The sequence below is a fragment of the Thermobia domestica genome, chromosome 1 (genome assembly GCF_964235325.1).
Source record: "Thermobia domestica chromosome 1, izTheDome1.hap1.1, whole genome shotgun sequence".
In the NCBI taxonomy this organism is placed as follows: Eukaryota; Metazoa; Arthropoda; class Insecta; order Zygentoma; family Lepismatidae; genus Thermobia; species Thermobia domestica.
In genome coordinates, this window is record NC_137454.1 from 167,710,990 (window position 1) to 167,730,002 (window position 19,013).

At 36.3% G+C, this 19,013-nt stretch overlaps 1 protein-coding gene across 1 annotated transcript in view; it reads left to right on the plus strand.

Moving 5' to 3' along the window:
- Positions 1–346: 346 nt before the first annotated feature.
- LOC145671452 (uncharacterized) overlaps positions 347–19,013 on the plus strand; it is a 94,370-nt gene continuing 75,703 nt past the window's right edge. Inside the window, exons 1-5 of the mRNA XM_081740662.1 lie at positions 347–467; positions 1,543–1,823; positions 2,571–2,706; positions 8,918–9,126; positions 17,279–17,540. Coding sequence (XP_081596788.1) covers positions 347–467; positions 1,543–1,823; positions 2,571–2,706; positions 8,918–9,126; positions 17,279–17,540 — 1,009 coding nt within the window. The remainder of the gene's footprint in view (positions 468–1,542; positions 1,824–2,570; positions 2,707–8,917; positions 9,127–17,278; positions 17,541–19,013) is intronic.

The window sequence follows — 19,013 nt, forward strand, 5'->3', positions numbered from 1 at the left end:
TCAGGAAAAAAAAATGGTGGAAATAATGAATATTTGAATGAAAGGAACTTCGTAAAAGTCATTAATGATCAAAATTTTTAGTTGTGCCAAATTACACACAAAATGCACACAGATCGGCATTACACACAAAATGCACAAACAGGTCAAAATTGCACACATTTTGTGCAATGACACACACATTGGCAACGCTGTATCCTGACCACTGATATGGGAACAATGCTCCTTACGTGAATTACCACGTAATTGTCGCGTAACTGCCACGTGATCGCTCGCAGAGGGAGGAGAATAACGTCTGTCATTTGTCTGTAAGTTCATTGTTTCGCCTTTCCTTGTTTGGTGAATAACAATGTCAGATACCAGTGACTTCACTTTGGAGGAATTCTTACTGGCAAATATGTGGGTCTATGAATGGAAGCATAACAACGAAAATACGCCGCAGATAACGGATAGGTTTCGTGAACGGTTCGGTAAGGAACCACTAAGTCGTTAGACTTGGAAGAAGAAAGCTTTTCGCCTGGGAAGTGTTTTGAATGGCCTCGTTCTGGTCGTCCATCAACCCAAAAGGTAATATGTGCTAGAAGTTATCGCGTCACTGATGCGTTCACTCTGCAAGTCGACCAAAAAGCGTTCTGTAGAACTTAGAATTGCAAGGAACACAATGCAGCTACTTGTGAAAATTGAGTTAAGCCTCATATATTCCAGCCAATGACTATCAATGAACAAACCGACAATGATTTAAGATGCCGGCAGAATCATGCAGATCTTGTTGGAGGCCTTCCTCACAACTCCAGCTCATAAGTTGTTCTTTTCTCTGATGAATGTGATATTTGTTGGAGTTCGTGGGACCCATATATATCATCAAGGAATTGAGAACAATCCTCCGCACGTCATGCTTTGGGCGGAAATGACTGAACAATACATCTTTGGTCCATACTTCTTTGGGGTTCCGTGACCCAGGTTACTTATCTGGAGATGTTGAATGATTGGCTTCTTCCACAGCTGCAGAATGTGGGCATTAAAAACATAGTTGTTTACCAACACGATGGAGCTCCCGCCCACTTCTCACTTGCTGTTAGCGAACGCCTGAACGTACCTTTCCCTGGCTAATAGATAGGACATGGGCCCCCAAATTCATCAGCACCTTATCTTTGACCACCTCGAAGTTCGGACTTTACATAACCAGACAATGCCTTGTGAGGTACCATCAAATCACACAGGTATTGAGGTACCATCAATACCAGGAAGAATCGGTATGCTGCTCTGCAAGTAAATGTTTAAAGCCTTCCAGCTTATGTTGCCCCAGCTGTTAAGGCGGATGAGTAGGAGAACATGGAGGCGTATCACGCTGTACAGGAATAATGGAGGTGCACATGAGGACGGTTTGGACAACTAACTGCAAGTATTATTAATGTAGAGATAAATAAGTGCAGGTATAAAGAGGCTTTCTGACCACCCTGTAGAAACACTCAAAACTGTGTACGTAATATTTAAAGTAGATTAATAAAACCAGATCCCAATAGCTTTTTTTCTTATTAATTTCAGATGTGGGAGCTGAAACCGCAGATTTAATTGAGGAATCCCGCCATAAGAGATCAATCAAAGATGTTGATCTGGTAGTTCGCTTAGATAGGGAAGATAAACCTTTAGAATTGGAGCTGGTAAAAAATCATGTGTTGATACCTCCGCACTTGACTTTTGAAATCATTGGTGACAACGGAATTTTGGATAAAGAAATAAATATAGCAAACAAAGATTGCTTTTTCCAGGGAAACATTTTGAGTGGAGGCTTTGCTGCCGTTGACAATTGCGATGGCACTGGAATTGTAAGTACTCTTATGCATTAGGTTTTGCACAGATATAGGTTTCATAGGGAAGGATTTTCTTATTTTTAAATTATTACAGTGTAAGTGTTTATAATTCGAGGAAAGCCAACAATTCAGTTTTCTATGGATAATCAATAAAGCAGATATACGCGTATTATCGAATACTCAGATCACCGAATTAATTTGATTTCTAACATTTGCTAAAAGGTGCTTGCATTTATGTTTAATTGGAATTTGACGCCATTATGATTTTCGATTTAGAACATCCATGATAAGCTTTGTATATACATGTCTTGTATAATGTTACATGAAGTGTCAAGTAGTGTTAGATTTGTAGTGGGAGGTAATTGAGATTTTTTCTTGTTCTTCTACTTACATTATTATTATTATTATTATTATTATTATTATTATTATTATTATTATTATTATTATTATTATTATTATTATTATTATTATTATTATTATTATTGTAGAATTAGCAAGAAAATCCATTAGAATTTCTTGTTGCATGTAAGAAATTTAAAAACAAAAACAATTGAGAAATTCTGAGAATATTGCATGTTGCTACTTTTTTACACGATTTAATAGAGATTCATTTAGTTTGACACATAACGTAAAAACATCCATCGATTCTGTATCCATATATATATTTCCCGCAGGTTTAATTGAATATAATTAAGCCGTATATTGATATTCTATTACAAATTTAATTCTTTATTATAGTAATTCCTTATTATTTATATTCAGCGAGGATTACTATCCACTCCTGAGGGAAATTTTCTTGTCCACCCAGCTCCTGCAAAACTTCGCGGAAAACGGGACGTTTCTGAATTGCACATCATCATGGAATATGATCCTCATGGCGGAGAATGTCATGTCTCCAGTAAGTACTTTTGTTTTCTAATTAGCGTATTCTTCTTGTAGATTTTTTTTTTACATGAAAACAGTGGATCTTAGTCTGTAATACAAGATGACCTAATTAAACCGCACTTATTACACTTCCTATATAAGAGGTGATGAAATGAAATCCATTCGGCGTCTCTGGTAGGATCAATTGATGGCATAGATTGTATTGTTGTAATGGTACAGCTCACAGATGACGAGAAGAACCCTAAAACAGGGGTAGCGGGGAAAAATCAACGATACGGTCAAGTTCATTTTCGGTTTTTGAGGTGTGGTCTATACTTAGATGTCGTCTGTTACTCCGGGTAAAGTTATCTGTGTGCTATTCCGTGGTGTCATTTGAAACTCCCGTGCGAAAAGTGAGTGAGCCCATACCTACGTCACACTACTTCTGCTGGGGTTCTTCTCGTCATCTGTGAGCTATATGTAGTAAACTAGTGGCATTAGTATAGTATTCATGATGAAAATCTCCTGTATTTGCAGGAATAAGATCTGAACCATGGCATTCACTATTCCAAATCCATCCAAGTTTTCTCAGTGAACAGTAGGGTGAAGCGAAAAAATCAAATTTTAATAGGGCTCAAAAGTTGCGTATTTGCATGCTAATCAATGGAAAAATAACGAAAAAATTCACACTTTGGATCTTCAGTTCGCGCAAACGACCTAAAGTTTGAAAAAAATGACAAAGAAAAAAAATACCTTTATGCGAAAAAATAAGATTTTTTGAGTATCGAATTCTAATAGGGCTCTAAAGTTGCGTATTTGTGTGCTGATCAATGGAAAAATAACGAAAATAATCACACTTTGGAGCTCCAGTTTGCACAAACGGCCTAAAGTTTGAAAAAATAAATAAATAAAAATTACCTTTACGCAAGAAATATATGAATTACTTTTTTCATTTCTATAGCGCCCAAGTACTTTATTGTAGTTGTGTGAGGTCATGTTTGTTAATAATTCGTTAATGTGTGTGATTTGATGCATTTTATTTTCATAATGATTTTGTAGCTCTTCGCCCATTTCTCTACTTTTTTCCTTGAAATGGCCCAGAATTCACAACGAGGAGGTGGCTGCAATTCGAGTTCCACCCACACTCTACACAACTCTCCAATCAATTAGAGTGTGCTAAGTTATGTTAATTTAATCAAAGATTTTGTCTTAAATTCAGATTTTTAAAAAAATAAATTTTGGCATTGTGAGTATTGAGAGCAAAGTTGCTCTAATGTAGCCATCTCTGTTTCTTGTCCGCACGCTTTTCCTGCAGACTCTGTGACAAGTTCGATACAATTTTCAACTTCCAGAGTATGGGATAGAAAATTTAAGAAGTCTATCTCATGAGTAGGTTTGTCATACACAAGTGATAAGATAGTTTGTGTGTCAAGCTTTCGAGCACTGATAGGGGCGACAGCTTACAGTTGAGTTGATTTTAGTTTAGCGTCCCTTTCAGCAGCGAGGCTATATGAGACGTGGACCTACTGATTAACGTGGAATCCGAACCACATGAGCTCCCGCCGGGAATCGAACCCGGGTCTCCCACGCCAAAGGCGCGTACGCTAACCGCTTAGCCACGGATGAGCTCTAAAATATCTACGAGTCCGCCGCTCTATCCACCTAACCACAGAGGCTACACGACAGCTTACAGTTTCTTTTATCAGCTCACTGTAGACTGTGGCATCAAAATTTATTGAAGGTGCCACAAAAGTTCTAACAGATTTCCCCTTCGGATCTTGATTTCTGGAACCAAACTCTCGTACGTGTTGTCTCTCATTCACTGTCATAGCCAACAATATGTTATCTCGATAGCAGAAGAATGCATTTCTCTCAATCACATGATCGACGATTTTTTTAATGTTGTTTGGCAAAGGTCTAATTGTTTGAACTACCTTCAAAATGTTTTAAGGTTCATATTTCACTGACTGATATCTCTCTATGTCGAATCAGACAGGAGCATATGTCTTTATAATGTAGTTTACAAGCACTTTGAGTTCATTTGTAGGATTTGTTTGAGAAACGTACAACCGTAAGGCCCGGTTTGCGCATTTCAGCTATCGGAAGTCACTGAGAGGTCCAGGATTTCTTATAGCCACATTTGCAGCACACTGCCTTGTCTTAATTGTTCTGTTAGAACTTTTATGGCACCTTCAATAAATTTTGATGCCACGCACTACAACGAGCTGATAGATTGGAGAAAATGTAAGCTGTCGCCTCCTCCAGTGCTCGAAAACTTGACAACATAAACTATCTTATCATTTATGCACGACAAATCTGCTCGTGAATTTGTCTTCTTAAATTTTCCATGCCATACTCAGGAAGTTGAAAGATGTATCAAGCTTGTTACAGAGTCTGCAGATAAAGTGTACGGACAAGAAAACAGAGATGGCTATAGAGCTCACAATGCCAAAATTTAATTTAAAAAATCTGAAATTAAGACAACTCCTTTGACTAAATCAACATAATTTAGCATACCCTAATTGATTAAAGAGTTGTGTAGGGTGTGGGTGGAACTCGAATTGCAGCCACCTTCCTCGTGGTGAGTTCTGGGTCATTTCAAGGAAAAGAAAAAACGTAGAGAAATGGGCGAAGAGCTGCAAAATCATTATGAAATTAAAAGTATAAAATAACTCGCATTAACGAATTATTAACAAAGATGGCCTCACACAACTAAAATAAAGTACTTGGGCGCTATAGAAATGTAAAAAAAGGAATCTGTATATTTCTTGCCTAAAGGTAAATTTTAGTGTTTTTCGTCATTTTTTAAAAATTTTAGGGCGTTTGCGCGTACTGAAACTCCCAAGTGCGATTTTTTATTATTATTATTATTTTCCCATTGATTAGCATGCTAATATGCAACTTTTGAGCCTTATTAGAATTCGATATTCCAAAATTTGATTTTTTCGCTCCACCCTAGTGAACAGTCATCCAGTTTCTGATTGCCGAGGGATGTCAACCGGCTGAGGTGTTCCGTCAGATGGAGATTCATATATATCTAAGACGGCCGACGTGTATTGGGAAAGAATATTCTTTTTTACTTCCTGGAACTTGAACTTCTTGGGGTGTCGTAACGATGGGTGCTTCCATTGTATGCTTGTGGATTTGGAACTCGGTTCAAAGTGGTATTACCATGATTACTCGGTGATTCATCCGCTGCCACAATCCACAAGAGAAAGTGATATTCTTCTGTGCGGTAACGCATCAAATGTAAAGACGTGCCCATATGTCTCGGTTTTTGTCTCTGTAAACATCCGTGGCACATTACTGTCCACATAGTTTATGGTATCCCAGGTTCTTAACTATTGTTTGTGCTGTTTCATAGCTCATATTCAGTTCCGTGGCTATCGTTCGAGTGCTTACACGTCTATTGTTGCGAAGGAACGCAATCATCCATTGCAGTACAGTTGTGATCTGTGACAACAACACGCTCCCGGCCAGAATGGGGAAGATCATTTGTAGTTCGACCTATGCAAAACATTCGTGCCCAATTCGCGATGGTTGCTTCAATACACATGCATCGCTATAGACTTCCTCCATCCGACGGGACACCTCAGCTAGTTGATATCCTCCTGCACTCAGAAACTGGATATCTACTCGCTGATTCGACTTGGGCGAATTTTGGATGGTGAATGCCATAGATCAAACTTTATTCCTGTACAGAAAGGAAACGTTTCGCAATGATTCCTATACTAATGCCACAAGTATATACGCCATTACATACCACTACAACAATGCAATCCTATGTTATCAATGTTCCTAACAGAGGTGCCGAACTGGTATAATTTGACCACACCTTATAATTTCCTATCCTTATACAGTATTTACGTTTCCATCTTATAAACTGCCGTATATCTTAACATTTACCTAAATTAGTCACTACCTCTTCTTACCTTTCTAACTTCTTCAGAATGAATCCTAGCATAATTCTTGAGGCATACTGTTGTTGGCGACAAATCATTACGGATTCACACAGTTCAATTCGTCTATAAAACTAAGTTCAACAACAACTTTATTTATTATCTCGGGTGACATATTGAACCAAAAGCACGAATGATTTGCGTTAAATGCTGTAGAGTCCATTGAAATTCCAATATCCGTGCTCCTTCATTCTATTTGCATGCTTTTCTCTTTTGTTCGTTTGAAATTCTTTCTCTACAAGCTTTATTCTTCATAATTTTGCTATATATATTATATATGTGTACAGTCTGTCACAAAAAATAGTACCACTTTGGAAAAACTGTTATGTTGTTAGTTTCAGCCCTATTTTATACACCTCGTTGGTCACACATTGTTCAACTGATCTTTTAATACTTCTCTAATGTTTATGTTGTGCTACTGTAGTACATATATGAACATTACTTGAAAACACTGAGATTTATACATCAAAAGACCTTATAATCCAGAAACTAAATTTAATGCATATTTGTTAGTACCCCACTCTTTGTGCAAAGTTTATCGCTAAACGGTAGGTAAATCATTGAAAGTAAATGAAAAAAGAAAATTGTTTACACTACAATCTTTATGACACTTCAGTCTTTTGTTAGAACGCCACGGGCAGCTCTTAATGCTGCAAATTAACGTGATATGATTTTTACAAGTGTTTCACTTAATGTAATATATACTTCGAGGTGCCAGATTCGAACCAGTTCCTCAGTGATTTCTCTCCTAGACTGATATGTCTTCCCATGTCCTTTTTATGACATAATATGTCATTTTTGTGACATAATATGCTACCGAATCAATATAGGATTTATATCTGGAGAGTTTGGTGGCCACAATAATCTTTGGAAATTCATACTTTGGAACCAGTCCGCTATACTCCGTGCTATGTGACACGGCGCATTGTCGTCTTGGAAAATAAATCAACTCGAATTACGGTCTGAGAAATAGTCAACAGATGGTTGTAGTAACTTTCGGTTCAGGATGTCAACGTAATATGCTGCATTAATTTGTTTATTCCAGATTTTAATTCATCCCACTCCATTTGAAGTAAAGCATCCGCACAACATGCCACTTTCATCAAATTTCCTTCTTTTGGAAACGTACTTTGGCTTCACATTTTCTCTTTTTCTCATCCAAAATTTCATTCCACTGTCATTTTCAACGATCATAAACTTCTCCTCATCCAAGAAAATTACGTGCCACCACTGTTCATCACTCCATGCACCGTGTCTACTGACGAACTCTCTTCTTGAGTTTAGATGTTTATCAGTTAAAAGTGGGTTTTATCTTAGAGTTTTCTTATGTAACCCTATTTTTATTAAATCCGTCTGACAACAGTCATCCAGCTTATGTTGTAACCTGCATTAGAATAAATAATTGCTGCATTTCATAGTCCTGGAAGCTCTGTCTGATACAGCCCAGCGAAAAACCTCTTGATCCAATCTCGCATCTTTCATTTTCTGCCACACCGTTCTCATTAAGAAGACATACCATGCTCCCCTTGCTTCTGTATTATTCTACCAAAGATAGTATGATATTTACCTAGAATTTTGGCAATTTGTCTATTTGAGTAGCCCTCACTTCGCAGTATCAGAATTTGTCTTTGTTTACAAAGGCTTGTGTCATACACTTTTCTCATATTTTGAGTTTCTAGGGAACAATGAGATTCTTCAGCGTCTTATAATATACGTGAAGCACTTCCGTATAGAACGTAAACAAAACGAATATTCAATAGTACATAATTTTCATTAAAATTTGCACTTTACACCGCTTCAGAAAAGCAAATAAAACGAGCATTTTAAATCTCAACCTCACTCATACTGACTACAGAGACACCAAACGGAGAGCATCTGAACTATTGTAACGCAAAATACTGCTCTGACCTCCAAACTTAAAGGTTGTTGGAAACACCAAGTAGATACCAGTATGTCACGGAATGGCTAGCTGTACCTGAATTTTAAGAAATACATTTCTAAATTTTTGCAATTTTTTAAAAGAGTAATTCATATAAACTATCAGATAAGTATCATAAATAAGATTTAAAAAAAAATTATGGCACCGACACGATAGAATAAAGTTTTTCAATGTTGTGAAGGATTTGTGGATGTTTAGATTAAAGTTGAACTATGTTTTTTAATCTTTTCTAGCTGCCTGGAAAGCACACAACACTACTCGTACAAATCAATATTAGATAAAACTAAAGTTGGATTTTCTTTTTTGCTTGTTACAATGCTCTTTACAACGCACTTATATCCTTGCAGGTTCCGAGGAATTAACGCTGTCAAATTGGACTTCACCAGTGCTGGATGATGTTATGTCTTCCATGCTTGAAGGAGAGGTTGTCGGTGAACTAAGTAACAAGGTAGTGGAATTGGCTGTGTTCGTAGACGATAAATTGTATCAGAACCTAAATAAAAAGGGCAACGGTGAAGAGGAATTGTCTCACATTATCCTTACTATGGTTAACGGAGTAAGTAAAAGATCGCATTTTCATAATATGCATTTTCACCTTCCTCTTTTGTGGAATTCTTTGTGGATTTACGGTTTTATCTTTTTCCTTAAAATATATAAGAATTTTACAATAAAGACATACGGTTGCCTTGCTGTAAAATTCAGTCTAAAGCGGGACACACTTGCAGAAAATGTGCAAATTGCCTGTTCTTCATACCCGAATTTGTACATGAAATAATTTATTTTAAAAATAGAAATACATATAATCATTAATGAAAATTGCAATGAAAATTTAAATCAAAAACAAATAAAACAGAAAACTCGTATCATCAGCTTGTGTGCAGTTAATTAAGTTGAATAGAAGTTATGAGCTATTAAGCCGGCAGAAACAAAGATTTCACTGTTGCTAACACCAAAAATTTTAGCGGTAAAAACACATCGGTATCTTTATAGTCATAGGTAATACGCATCGGGGTCGAAATTTAGGAAAAGTGTCTAGCAATTTATACCGTACCGTAACACGGGGTTACTTTGCACAAAATATGAAAACAGTTGCACAGTCCTCTGTCAGTAAAAGCATGAACTATAAACAGAGTTTCAACTGCCTCCTTTATAAGATAGAACATCTAACTGTATTTTGGCTATAATGCTGGCGGTTAGCATCAGTTCTAATTACCCGTAGGGTTTGTAGAGATATGGAAAGCAGTCACTGTAAAGGCCGACGAAATTTGAAAGATATCACCTACAAGAATTTCCGTCAAAGTTAAGTCAGTTTCGTAGAATACTACAGTGTATAATGGGACTTTGAAGCAATAGTTGAAATTGAAGTGTAAGACGTTTTGAAATCATAGAAAGAATAATACTGAGAGAAGGCGGTTTCAGTCCCTAATCGGGGTTACTTTGCACTGGTCCAAAGTAAGCCTTTAAATAGGAAATTACTACTGCTAGTACCTTCTGCCTTCTAATTTTAGGCAAATTTCCTATTTAGGTAGATGTCGAAGTGGATTTCTTGTTGAAAAATAAATTACGTACAGTGGCGGATCCAGAAAAATAGTTTGAGAGGGGCTTCACTCAGAAAAGGTTTCATTTTTAGAAATCATTGGACTTTGCTGAGGGGGGTCTTGAAGCTTATACGCATAGAAATTAACATCAGATTTCTGAAAAAAAAAAAAAGATATTATGCAATTTGGGTGGGCTTCAGCCTGAAAGCCCCAAACCCAGTAAATATTCCACTGATTACGTTTGGGATAATATTCTTGGACATAAAGAGCAACCAAGGCAGATCGGTTTACAGGGATTTTTTTTTTTTTTTTTTTTTTTTTTTGTTCCTGATTTCGCATTTTTGTGAGGAGTATGCTAAACTATCAGAATGTGGTTCCTGTGCCTGTACCAGAAAATATATAATTTTCTTTACAAATATCGATCATTCATACTAATACAGGGAGGTCCCACAAGTTGTCGCTCAAATCTGATTACCACACAACACATCATGAGAAATGAAAATGAGCAAACTTTAAGGTGCTATGGACTAGAAGGGTAGGAGCTACGGGGATTCAAAATTTGAAAAAATGAAACGAAATCTTTGAGTTTTACGTCCCATGGTTATACCGGCAAGGCTGAAGGAGACGGTGATGATGAGAAATGAATGAAACGGTGGAATGAAAAAAGCGGGAGGAAACGGGAGAACCCTGAGAAAACCCACCGGTGTTTGTCTACCACAAAGTTCACTTGACGGGGCTTCAAAATTTGAATATCCAAAAAATTATATCATGGAATTATGTACGTTTAAGGTAAATATCTTGAAAACCGTTAAACCAATCAAAAGTTGCACAGTATAATGAGAACAAAATACCCTATAGAAAACCACAAACAGTGTTGCCATAGGTGAAGCAGTGTTGCCAACTCATCATAAAAATATTTTGTTTGAAATAGTACCATATACAAGTGTGCAGTGCCCAGATTTAAAATCCACTATTATCACTAAACATAACAGTGAAGTGTAGTGGTACAATGTTGCATACTGTTGGAACTACGTGTTCTGAAAATGTACACGTAATTCTCATTTCATCAATTCTTCCATAATTATTGACTTTCATTAATAATCTCTTTGAGTACCATATATAAATAGTCATGTTGCTTGTTACATTTGTTAAACTCAATAAAAATGTTCATTATCAAGCTTATTACAATATCTATATCTACTATCTTACTCTCTCTTTCTCCCTCTCCATATATATATGGGGGTGGGGGAGTTCAAACTGACAACGTTTGTGAGGTGATTTCTGACACCAAGATAATAAGCTTATATGGACTTATGGCGAAAAGTGCTCACTTTCAGAGCTAGGGTCGTCCAAAAGCGTGAAAAACTACATTGCAACACGCGTTATTTCGAAGACAAGAAACCGTGGTGTGTTGGTCCATATAAGTGTAAACAGAGTAACACATACAGAAATGATGTATTCCATCCAAAAATGAACATTTCAGCACAGTTATACGTACAGAAAAATGTAAAATATACCGTGAAACAGTACCTATACAGCAGTACGCGCTATTTCGAATATGAGGAATCATGGAGTTGGTGCTCCCTAACACCTCTGAATTTCCGGTGACGATTTCTCTATTCACTGCTGTCAAGGCTTACTTTTTGCCTTCTTTATACCTAACTTTAAAGTCAGAACTTATCTGAAAATTCTATTGGGAGTCCGCCTATCTAAGAATTATGTCTGAACGGAATTATTTTCTCACATTGCACATTGAACTGAAAATTAAATGAAATTGTTTAGTTTATCGTCCCACGATCATGCCCGTTAGGCTAAGGGAGACGATGATTAACGCATAGAATGATAATTGAAGAATTGGTGAAATGAGAAAGCAGGAGGAAAGGAAAGTCGAACACGATATTGTCTACCACAAACTTACTTGGTCGGGGATCGAACCAGGGACCCTAGGCACCAGAGGTAATTCCTTTGATTAATTCATTTAAATGAAAATTAAATAAAACTTTAATTTACACTCTTCTGAAAATGATATATTTAAAAAAAATGACTGTTTTAACTTTTCTTTAAAATAAAAAAGAGTTTGAACCTTGGATATTTAAATATTTTAACTTTCTGAGAAAGCTTGCTTAGTTGATGACTATATTTCTTTTTATACAATATTATTTATTCCAGACTGTTGTAAGTGGTAGTACACTGCGTTTTTATCTACGATCTGTTCGCAGCACTGAAAATAAAATAACTATTATAGTAAAATAATTATGAGCGTGATTTTACAAAATAGGACATCTTTCGGGAATTTACCGGGCCAGAGAAGATGCCAGTTGAAAGGCCCTCATCGCCCATGACCTGCAAATTACAAAGGGAAAAGGAACCTGAGGAAGATACCATTAACCCCTTACCGCATGCCGTGCCATATATGGCACATACCCTTTTTTCAAATTAGCTTTTTTTTTTGTGATTTATCAAAGGCATCAAATGACTGTTTTATCTGCTGTGTGAGATATTGACGTGTATGAATAAGAGATTTTGGTGTCATCTGGCACGCTCTTTGTGAGTTGTAAGTGTGTCATATATGGCACTTACTTATTTCTCGTCGGAATTAAGCGAAACATCTAAAATTCAAGTTTTAATTCATTTTTCAAGTTCCCATATGAGGATTTCCAATACTGATTACTTTTTTCGCTAAAAGAAAAAAAATCATGCAGAAAGGGGTTAAGGTAAACAAACGTCGAAGCTTCCTTTTCATAGAGGGATTTATTCCAGGGCGCTGTTCCTCTTCCCTCTGTTGCCCCTAAGTAATCTTAACAGCCAAGTTCTAAGCTAGTACATTTATATAATTGAGTGCTAGTACTAATGTATATACTCCTCCTTCATTCCTAGTAACGTTTTTTAGCATCAACGCCACTAGAAAAAAAAGGGGGGGAATAGTATCCTCACCTTCAATTTATTGTATTTTATCACACGAATAAAATATACTTAATTCTTAGCAACTTCTTGATTGTTAATAATCCAGAAATAATGAAATATATAACAATTACTCGTACAATAGAAATAACTTAAAGTAAGATAGAATAATTCAACATATTATTACGAATATAACCACAATTTCCCCTGGTTTTTAATTATCATCTTTCGGGAGTTCACTGGATCTAGATAGGAGCCAACTGATTTTTATAAGATCTCAGGTCGTATGGCCTCCATTAGAAAGGGGATGAGACATATGGAAGATACCACAAGTGTAGAACCATCGAAGATTCTTTTGCAGGGAGCCTTGATTTGAAGCACGGTTTCCCTTATCTGTATTGTTCCTAAGAAATGTTCGACCGCCAGGTCTATAAGCACTGTTTAATAGCTTATCCTTAATAGAAAGAAAAGTTGAAATATTGTTCATTCTTGTTTTCTTGGTGGTGAGGAAGAACAGCATAGACGAAATTTTAAACAACCTACTAAATGGAACGACATTAGTTTGAAAGAGTGAGGAGACCTTTTGAATTCTATATTTTTGAGATTTACGCCCACGAATATGCCCTTTAAGCTGAAAGAGGAGATGAGAACTATATGATAGTGAAATGAATTGTAGAAGAACAAAACGTAACATATGTGCCACGACGAAAACGTCTTTTGATTGTAAGCTTATGGCTTACGCATGGGTAACTAGACTTAAAAAAATACAGGAGCAGGATATTCGGCATGCCAGTGAGCAAAAAGTCTCTAGCTTTTCAAAATAACCCGTGTTTATTTATTTAAGCTTATTCCGATATATATATTATAAAGTTATTTTATTTTAATGTCTAAGTTTATTTCAATGTCTTTAAAAATCAAAGTTATTTTAATATTGTCAACGGTGTAAAAATGACGTCTAAGGATGCGCACGAGACAAGATTTGTGGCTGTCTCGACTCGAAAATGTGGTGTAAAAGTGATGTCTCGACTCGAAAAATGTATATTTCTCTATTGGAAGAGCCGTGTCTCGACTCGAATTTTGTCAGGAAAATCCTGTCTCGACTCGTCTCGTGCGCATCCTTAATGACGTCTTTTCAGAGGATTCTTTTATATTCAGAAACAGAAAGAAGTCTGGTGAGACTAAGTTGGGACTATAGGACAATTGCAGAACCATTGTATCCCGATCCGGGTCAGGTATTCGCACACGACAAAGGTAGTGTGGTTTAGAGCATCGTCATGATGAAGCTTCCACGAATTCTTGATATCGCTTCAGGCGCAGTTGGTCTTTTGTTTCAGTCTTTTGAGAACTCCCACGTAAGATTTGACGTTGACGGTCTACCAGGTGAAACAAAGTAAGAACGGGCTACCTCTTTAGGAGCAAAAAGGACAATGAGCGTGGCTTTGTTTTTCGTTTTGCTCATTCTTGCCTTTTTTGGCGAGGGGACTGATTCGTATGCCATTCAGTGCTCTGCGTTTTCGTTGCAAAGTCATATTCAAAGATCCATGTCTCATCACTGGTTATTACATTGTCCAAAAACCAAAGGTTTTCTTCATAACACTGTACAAGTTCTTCATAAACAGTCAGTCGATTGTTTTTCTGATCGTCGTCTGTGAGAACTCTTGGAACGAGTTTCGCACACAATTTCCGCATCTGCAACTATTCCGTTATAATCCAGTGAATAATTCTTTTCGAAATGTTTAGTGTGTCACCTAACAACTAGTGTGTCGATTAGAATTCCGTAACTTTTTCAGTATTTCTTTAACACTACAGTACTCGCATGAAATTGTTGAAACATGAGTGCTCGCGCGGATTACTATTGTAGTCCATTTGTTAAATACATATATCTTAGTGGTTATCCAACCGGTATTTTTTACATTATTTTTGTGGGTTTTCATAAGCAATAAAGAACACATTTCAGTGTAAACATTTTGTTTTTTAATGCACAAAAAGAATTAGAAGACAAAACTTTAGAATGCGTATGCAATTTACTACATTTTTGTAAATGTTCGTTTATTTTCTTACTATTTGATTAAAAATTGAAATAAAAGAGGAAATTTGCATTTAAAGTGTTAAAAACTGTTATAAAAAATAAAAAGAAGTTAAATTGTTTGCAAGTTTAACTTTTACACTTGAAAACAAAGTCAAAAGTAGGCAAAATTTTGGGTGTTTCAGTCATAAGAGTCAGTGCAAAGAGTGTGCTTGCGGTCAGAGCAGATCCACTTACTGCACCTGATACATCTTTTTCGGGTACCCTTGTTTCTTCATCTTCCACAAAAAGGTTTGATAAGTTCCATAGCCACAGATTGCAGGAAGTTTCTACGGTTGATCATAGCATCATTGTTATTTACATTGAAAACAATGAGAGCATTTACTCCAGCAACGTTTAACACGTGGAAGAAGAGAGTGTGTGGGCATATTTGCGAATTACTGGCTGTATCACACTGGCGACACAATTTGTCCAATATGTCAACTCCAAATTTAGTGTCGTTCTATCTTAATAACTATGCATTGTAGGTATGATGTTATGACGCTGCGTTCGCGTATTTCTTAGGTGCACTACCATCTGGTAATTCTGTCCTTTCCAATGTAAAATTCTCCGGGAAACCTGTCTTCCGGGATAACGCCATTCCTTTCTTCATCTTCTATTTCTTCCAAATCGTCACTACCACTTTCTTCACAGTCACTACTCGACAACATTTTCCTCTATTTCATCTTAGTGTTCTATACTCAAAACACTTTCGTCGTCACTTTCAGTTTCTGTTAGCCACTGTCGTATCTGTTCTTGCTCTGACATTTTAAATTAACATATATATCACATATATTTGAGCGAATAATATGAAATAATACGTTAAAAACGAGAACAGTTAAAACGTTAGCCAGAAAACAAACTATCACGTCAGTACTCGCACGGATTACAATAGTAGTCCTTGCGAAAATAACAATTCATATAACATCAGTGGGTTGACTTTGGGTGCTATCACTCAACTAATGGTGTTCTAGAAATGAGGGAGGAAGGTAGACGACCGCTCAAGGTCACAAGTGTTGCCAACCCTCAGATACCAGAAAATTGAAACCCACTGGACTACAATAGTAATCCGCGCGAGCACATTTAAATTAAATTTACCTAAAATTTTCAAGCAAGAAAAATGCTGAATAAAACCCTTAACAGCTTCTTAATAACAAACTGCTATAATTAAACAATACATTTAAATGAATGATAGGATTGGTGCGATTGAAATGTCAAAGAAGGTGTATTATTTTCAAAGGCCAAAAGCATGAGAACTACAACACCTAGTCTAGTTAGTCAAAGTATTCTTCAGCTGCAGCCAACCACATTCAACGATTGGGTTTAATGACGAAAGGAATTTAGAGTTCTCAATTTCACGTTACATCACCCGGTCATTAATCAAGTTTTTCTGTGAATACTAAAAAGTGATTAAAGTGCCAGAAGAGATAACAGTACGTAGGAGAGATATGAAGAGAATGCGATGAATAAGAAAAGGTTTATACTGGAACTTATGGGGAGTCTGAACCGTGCTTTCAGTGACATCTAGGTACGCATTTTTGTGCATTATGAGGACAATGGTCTGTTGAACGATGTAGTAGGATTTGCGGTGCTCCCGAGGAGTTTACAACATGCTGATGCTTGGTGGCCGTGGGGCTAATTTTCCAATTTTGTGATACCGTCACGAAATATCACCATTCCTGGTTCAAATGAACTGTTGGTGTTTTCCGCTGCTAGATATACAGAATGTCTCAGTTTGAATTCGTAGAGGAGGTACACTGACAACTGTGTGTTCTGCATGATGGGTTTTCACGTGAATCTGTTCAACAAAACACTGCCTTCATACTGAATGAGTACCCTAGCTTGTTTTCTGAATATGTACGGTGTGAGACGTCGTGTGCGTATCCTCGGTCCTTTCATTGATTACGTCATAGAGGCTGGATACGACTTAACGTAAAAGCTGACATTTCAATCACATCAAGCCAATACAATTGGTTGAAGATGTAATAACTTATGCAAAATACACGATGTTTTGATGTAGATTAATTCTTATGTGAGCATTTGTTAATTAAATTGGATCTGTTGATTGTTTAGTAAACGCAATAGATGAGAAGTATTTAAAGGAAGTATTACGATGAATATATTAAGAACTGACTATCACATCTCAAATTCTTAGGCCTTTTCCTTTTCTGAGCTTGCTGAAATACCTTTTGAACTATTTACAGGTTCAAACCCTATATAATCTTCCATCTATGAGCCAAAAGATGGAGATTGCTGTGGTAAAGCTACAAGCCTTCAAAAACGCTAACTCCGGAGCACCCAGCAAACGCAGTGGAGAAATTAAAAACTACCTTCTTTCATTCTGTGAGTGGCAAAAAAAGAATAATCCTGGAACCGATTCAAGTAATCCCAGTCACTGGGATCATGCAATTATGCTCTCAGGACTGGACCTATATGATCGTACGAAAGTCAATAACGCTGTCATAGGTTTGTATCTTTTTAAACTTACTTATTACTTACAAGTACGTATTTAGGTCATATATCTATATTTTTTAAATCTAAACTTCTGCCTCTTAGTTATAAGTTAATGGTGGGTGGGATTTGTGCACACTCATATGAAAGTTATGTTTCAATTTTATTTGTGCACACTCATATTAAAGTTATGTTTCAATTATGTTTGTGCACACTCATATGAAAGTTGTTTCAATTATATTTGTGCACACTCATATGAAAGTTATGTTTCAATTATATTTGTGCACACTCATACGAAAAGTTCTGTCTTACCTTTGTTCACACCCATGTGAAAAATACAGGTTTAATACCTTTGTGCAACCATATGAAAACATTTGCTTTACGTTTGTTCACGTCCATATGAAAAATTTTGCTTTAATTACCGTATGGCACACTCATATGAAAAGTTCTTCTTTAGTTATCTTTGTGTACACAAATATAAAAAGTTGCGCTTAAATAACATTTGTGCATACTCATATGAAAAGTCCAGCTAAATTTTTATATTTGTTTTTGTACATACTCATATGAAAATGCCTGCTTTAATTACCTTCGTGCAGACCTATATGAAAAGTTCATTTTAATTACCTGTCTGTATACCCATATGAAAAGGTCTTATACAACGTGGTCATGCGATTAAAAGCTTTGCCCTCACCCACAATGACCATTTTGGTGTTTGTTCAGTCGATATGCATACACAGTCGACTTACAGCATCCGTTACAGACCTTTGGACTACCTTGTACAAATATTACAAGTAGGATATTTAGTCTAATTTTTGTTTCTATGATAAAAATGTAAAGAAGAAACGACTTAACCGGGGTTCGCATGGGTTAGAATTTTTTTTTTCTTATAGAGTAAGCATTTCGTTCATGAATTTTTTAATTCAAAAATAGGTAACTTAGAAATGCAATTGAGCGAATTTAATTGAAGCGAGTGTAAGTAAACTTTCACCATTCGATTAAACATATTCATGTATCTGTCTGTCCGTCAGCGATTACTTTCGTAGAACTTACCTGATTTTAATGAAACTATAAATAATACTTAAAAAAAAAAGAACAAGGAAGGGATAAAACCCATCCAAAGTTAAAATTTTAGGCGTATACACATATGGTAATATAATTTTCCATGATAACTTAAAAAATACCTTTTAAAAGATGTGGTATATATTTTAGAATTCTTCCCAACCGTCCCCACTTATTTGAAATTGCAATCGGTCAAGGATAAAGTAGTACTCTCACGGATCTTAAAAGATATATCTAGCGATGAATTTCGTGAAAAAAAAGGTCTCTTGACGCATGATGCATCAAATATTTACTGTCCTTTCAAATGAACAAGATTTCGTTCTTACATGAAAACAACAATATGAACCAATAGTAAATCTTGATACTTTTTTCTGCTTCCCCATAGCTGTATCTTTTATATTGAACTAGGCAGTTCAATGCGAGGAGAGA